Raw genomic sequence first — 6,000 nt, 5'->3', positions numbered from 1 at the left:
AATAATTCATTTGTCACTGTAAAAGAAAGTGGCCAATTCAGAGGTTTGATAAACTTGCCCGTTAGTGGATTACAGAGTACGAATTCCAGAGGATCCAGATTCGTTGAATAAAAGGGCGCTCGGCGCGTGAGATGATCTGGCATCGATATCTATTTCGTGCTCTCCAGTCTCCACGATTTTCTTCTCCAGTGCTTAGTCAGTTCCACATGGCAGTCTCGTCCGAATAATTACCCTTTGACCCGAATTCGGATCTCCTAAAGTAACTCAAAATTTGAGTTTGGATACAGACCGTCTCATCTGATATAGCACGAATATTGAAGGATTCCTGTGCATTTCCATCTAAACTCGAATTTTTAGATACTTCAGGAGTTCAGACCCCACACTTTCACCCCACCCACTCAGCCACTCTCCTCCTCTCTCGGTCTCTCCCCTTCACTTTTCATTATTCCAGAGGTATATAAAAAGGAGGACTTATAGAGAGAAATAACCAATTCAAGCAGAAGCATATTTCCCTTTTGATTAAGCTCTCTATTACTTCCTTGCTTCTCGTCATCTCAAACCCCAAGGTGATTAATTTTTGTTTTCTCTTCTAATCGGTTTTATTTATCGCTATTCGTATGTTCTTCTTTTGATTTGTTATAAGTAGTTACTAAACATTAGTCTTACTAGTTGACTATTTAGAAATCGTCGATTTGTGCAATCACATGTACTAAAAAATTGCCGATAAGTGTAGGCGAGCAATTGCATGGATTGCTACTTGATTTTCTTTTGCAAATCTTAGATTTTTCTCTTTTCCATTGTCTCTGTATTTCCTCACTAATCTCAGTTTCGTCAAGTTAGAACTTATAAAACATTTGTAATAAAGTCAAGCTTTTCATAGTATAAATGCATCAATAGAGATTTGATTAAATAAAAATGAAATCAATAGAAAAGAAAAATTAAATAAAACGAGAAATTAATAAGCAAAGCAGATAGACCATCTTATTTGATTTGTCAAGGGAGAGATCAGACAAGAAAACCGCAAACATGAATAAACTTAGCCAAATAAATGAGAAAGAGGAAAATGGGAATGAAGAAAATGAGAAAGAAGAAAATGAGAAAGTTGTAGCTATGCCGGTGGTAGAAGAACCTGTACCAACTTGCATGAATTGGTACTTATTTTGATACCAATTTGTGTGCTTCCTGTTGTGTTAATGGATTTCTTAATATTAAGCCCACTTCAATTGGTTTTCAAAAGTCTGTTTTTTTTTGGGTCACTTGTGGTTAAATTTTTGTTATATTCATCTATAAATATAATGATTACGCTAATGATAATGATAATTTCATATAAACCGTAATAATAATATAATCTACATAGAAGCAGTACTGGTGAGAAAAATGTTGGTGGTGATTATGGATATTTAGCTTAACAGAAGAGATTTTTCATAACTAAGAAAAATCTTGTTTGATTCATCTCTAGGGAAAACATGAGCAAGGAAATTGAAACAAAAATAGAAAATCTTACCCTTGAAAATGGGCAAGAATCAGAAAATGCACAGGAAAATGGAAACGGGAAAAAGGTGCTAGATAGAAGACAAGTGCCAAAACTGAATGAAAGGATTCTCTCATCCCTCAAAAGAAGATCTGTTGCTGCACACCCCTGGCATGACCTTGAAATTGGTACAACTATCGTGCCTCCCCTTTTTCTTTCAAGTTTTTATGTTCTAATTTTCATTAAGAAAATTGCAGTTTCAATTAATTGAAAAATTCGTTTTCTTTCTTGTTTTGATCGAGGGCAGGCCCCGGAGCTCCAGCTATATTCAATGTTGTAAGTGCTTTTTGATATGAAAATTTTATTTGAGGAACATTCACTATTTATATTTATTTAACATTCTTGATAACTTTTGCTTCTTATTTTATTTGTTACAGGTTATTGAGATCCCAAGGGGAAGCAAAGTCAAGTATGAGCTTGACAAGAAAACTGGATTGATTAAGGTACTGATAATGATCTGGCAAGGATAGATCAACAAGGGATTAATAAATTTCATACATTTTAACTACTACAATAATACGTTGATAAATGTTGTACAAATGAATTGTAGGTTGATCGTGTGTTATACTCATCAGTTGTGTATCCACACAACTACGGGTTCATTCCACGCACTCTCTGTGAAGATAATGATCCAATGGATGTTCTAGTGCTCATGCAGGTATATTTTTTATTTAACTGCACATCTGACTTTTGACATAGTAATTTGATTTGACATTAACTATATAAGGGCATTCTCTTACTTAGTCTGAAAAATGTGTTCTTGTATTAGGAGCCGGTTCTGCCTGGTTGCTTTCTCCGGGCCAAAGCTATTGGTCTCATGCCTATGATTGACCAGGTTTTCCTTTCTTTTTAATTTCAATTTACTTTTTTCTGATGAGGTTTCTTATAGTTGAAAATGTAAATAGTGAAGTCTTCTTTGGATAGTTATATGTAATTCTGCAAATTTACTTTTAGATATATCATTTAAGTAAGCATTCCTTAGACTTTTAGATATATCATTCAAGTAAGCACTCCTTAGTGAAGTCTTCTTTCAATATTTTATTTTTTTACTTTGCTGGTTTGAACAAAAATAGGGGGAGAGGGATGACAAGATAATAGCAGTTTGTGCTGATGACCCAGAATTCAGGCACCTGAATGACCTCAGTGAGCTCTCCCCTCACCGTCTCCAGGAGATTCGCCGCTTTTTCGAGGACTGTATCCTTTTACCACAAACTTTATTTTTATATTGGTACACTCTAATGCATTTTCTGAATAAGAACTATATTGACTGTTTTGTGTTTTTCGGGATGATGTCTGCTTCAAATTACTGTGTATTTTTGTAAAGAACATTAACTGGTTAATTTTGGATTGTACTTAACCAAATTGGTTAGACAAGAAAAATGAGAACAAGGATGTGGCTGTGGATGATTTCTTGCCATCAAACACTGCTCGTGAAGCTATCCAGTACTCCATGTAAGTTCTAGTTTAACTCCCTTTTCATTTTCTGAATAAATGATAACCTGTATAGATTTTTATTAAAGCGTCAGTTCCCCGGTCTCATTTTTCTTTCTGAAAACTGATTGAATTGGAACCTTCCAATACTTATAGCAATTCAAAACAATTTGTAAAAATAAATTTGATTTTTGCAATTGCAGGGATCTCTATGCGGAGTACATTTTGCACAGCTTGAGACGTTAGATTGCTGTGGCTAGTATTCTTGAACAATAATTTGATTTTTGCAGCCTTAAATTTATGAAGTCTTCCAATTTGATGAAGTCGTGGAGTCCTTTTATTTTTGGATTTTGGATTATATATGAAAGAAATTATTGAAGTATAGATATGGTCTTCTGCTCATTTATTTTATTTGGGCATTTCCGGGATTGCTCTTCTGTTTATTTTATTTTATTTTTTTGGTTGTATGATACTGAAAGAATATAATTACTGTGGGTCGCTTTTCATTATCTGGAATTCTTTTTATTTTTGTGCTCGTTTGGTAACTGATTCCATTTCTTCTTGAGTTGTGAAACCGTACACTAATTTACCATCCTAAAATCAAGGTACTGAAAGTTTGTTCTGGCCTAAATTTTGCTGATATAAACCGGCTGTTCAGATTGAGGTAGTCTACGGCTGTTATTGGATATGTTACTCGGATTTATATGAATGAATCTGTATATCCGCATATCTGAATATATAAGAAATATATTTGATCTTTAATTGGATCCTTGCATAGATTTAGAAAAAGTTCTATTTTATATATTGGATTAAAATTTTAAATTATAGTAAGTTAAATGTATTATATTATAACTAAACATACAAAGATATTAAATTATAATTAATTATATAAATTTATTGAAGTAAAGCCATTTATAATATAAATCATTATGTTTTACTTGTGTTACGTATGTATTGAAATCCGCTATAATAATAAATATGAATTCATATTAAGAATAATCAAATTTTTATTGAATATAAAGTCTACATATAAATTTTATAAAATTTAAATAAATTCATATTTAGATTATCGGAGAATTCTATCCCAATTGGATCCATTGAGAGTGCTATGGAACCTCACTATGTCCATGAGATCGTTTAAATAAACAATTGAAAATCAAGTGCAGACTAGGACTTAGGGGTGAAAACGGAGCCGGATTATCCGGCGGATATCCGCTCCGTATCCGGATATAATCCGAATCCGGATAATCCGGATTCGGATAATTCCCGGATACGGATTCGAATAATTTTCGGAAATCCATAAAAGATCCGGATACGGATTCGGAGTCTTAAACGGAGCGGATATCCGGATTATCCGGATTCGGATAGTTTGGCCAAACCCATATAAAAGAGGAATAAATATTTGCTATAGGTGGGATTTGAACCCATGTCCTCCCATCTCAATGCCTTAAGACTAAGCTTCAAACCACTACACCACAACATCTTTTGTTACCATACACTTATTTGATATATATATATTATATGAATAGATTATCTTTCATCTCTTATAAGTTCATTAATATTTATATTTAATGTTTTAATTAATATTTGTATTTTAGAAGTTCATATATCTTAATTATCCGACCATTATTCGTTTTATATCCGTATTCGAATCCGTATCCGTGGACTATCCGTTCCGTATCTGTATCCGTTTAAGGCGGATTTGATTTTGAATTTTGATATCCGTTTACTATCCGTATCCGTATTCGTATCCGCTCATTATTCGACGGATGCGGATATGGTATTAGCATTATCCGCTCCGTTTTCACCCCTACAGTAGGACTGGATTGAACGGCCGAATAAACCAAAATAAATATAAGTAATTAAAAGGGAAAAATGTGGTCCAGGTGCCAGATCAACAAAAAAGTATATACAGGGCTCCTCAATTTTGCCAAAACCATCCTTTCATATTTAAAAGCAATATAAATGGCAGCTCCTGCCAGGTTCTCAAAAAATTTATGTGCCAAAACCAAGAAAGCGAATTGGATAGAATTGAGCAATTAATTGTGCTCCTGTGCTGTTATTGCGAGACTTGTAGCGCACCACATGATCTCGTGTTGGCGCAGGAGCACTACAGTGGCGCAATATGACAATAGCATTATTTTTTTAGCCGTTTCGTTATGATGCAATAAACGCTATTTGAACATTTAGTTTCAAAGAAAAAAAAAAAAGCCGCTGACTAAGGAAGAAAAAGAATGTTAGAAAAGAACAAAAAATGGACGCTCGGGATGTAAACCCTGATTCAATTATTATAATCGGCAAAATTTAGACTGATATAAACAATAGGAATATTTTAATTAAATATCATACGTCTTCTTTAAAATTTAGATCGGTAAGCAAAATTACCTATCTAAACTAAAACTTTTCTATTTCCGTTGCGAGTATGTAACATTTCGTGTTGCGATGAAAACATTAAAAAAATAAGAAAAGATTTAGAACCGATGGAATCTATACCGTTCTAAACTTTTTTAACTTTTAAAATAAGTATAATTCGTACTAAATTTTCTACCAATAAAAATACTATTGTAATCTTTTTATTTCTCCCTCTTCTAGTCTATTAATTTCTACGGATAATTTTCGGTTAGGTGGGTGGATGAAATAATTAAGTTTGGAGTCTTAAATTTTTCACAAATCCAAAGTTTTTAGAATGTTTCGTATCCCATGTGGCCATGTCCACACATAATCCGTGGTGCATGTGGGATGATTTGGATCCGAAAGTAAAACTAGCTCCAAACTTTGGTTCCGAGAAACAAAAACATGATCCTTCTATCAAATAAAACATTCAAGCTATTCATTCTATTTTTCCATACTATTTATATTAATTTCTAAAAATAAAAAAATTCTGCTATGCGATCGATCATTTGGGTTCCCCTTTTATTCCTTACAGCCTGAGCAGTATTTTCTTTTTCTTATGTATCTTCTTTAGTGTAGTAGTCTTTTGCAATTTTCCCTCTTAGAGCTATATTTTTTCTGCTTACGCGTGTAATTAGGTGGAGAAA

The 6,000-nt window shown here is 33.3% G+C and overlaps 1 protein-coding gene across 1 annotated transcript; it reads left to right on the top strand.

Moving 5' to 3' along the window:
* The first annotated feature begins 402 nt into the window (after window positions 1-402).
* LOC144575634 (soluble inorganic pyrophosphatase-like) lies at window positions 403-3,471 on the top strand. The gene is made up of 9 exons (XM_078325842.1): window positions 403-566; window positions 1,460-1,659; window positions 1,779-1,807; window positions 1,909-1,974; window positions 2,082-2,189; window positions 2,301-2,366; window positions 2,605-2,725; window positions 2,902-2,983; window positions 3,166-3,471. The coding sequence occupies exons 2-9, from the start codon at window positions 1,467-1,469 to the stop codon at window positions 3,206-3,208; spliced, it is 708 nt and encodes a 235-aa protein (XP_078181968.1). The 5' UTR covers window positions 403-566; window positions 1,460-1,466; the 3' UTR covers window positions 3,209-3,471.
* The last annotated feature ends 2,529 nt before the right edge of the window (window positions 3,472-6,000 follow it).

Source organism: Carex rostrata, chromosome 24 (assembly GCF_964058835.1).
Source record: "Carex rostrata chromosome 24, lpCarRost1.2, whole genome shotgun sequence".
In the NCBI taxonomy this organism is placed as follows: Eukaryota; Viridiplantae; Streptophyta; class Magnoliopsida; order Poales; family Cyperaceae; genus Carex; species Carex rostrata.
This window is presented reverse-complemented; position numbering and strand designations above follow the sequence as displayed.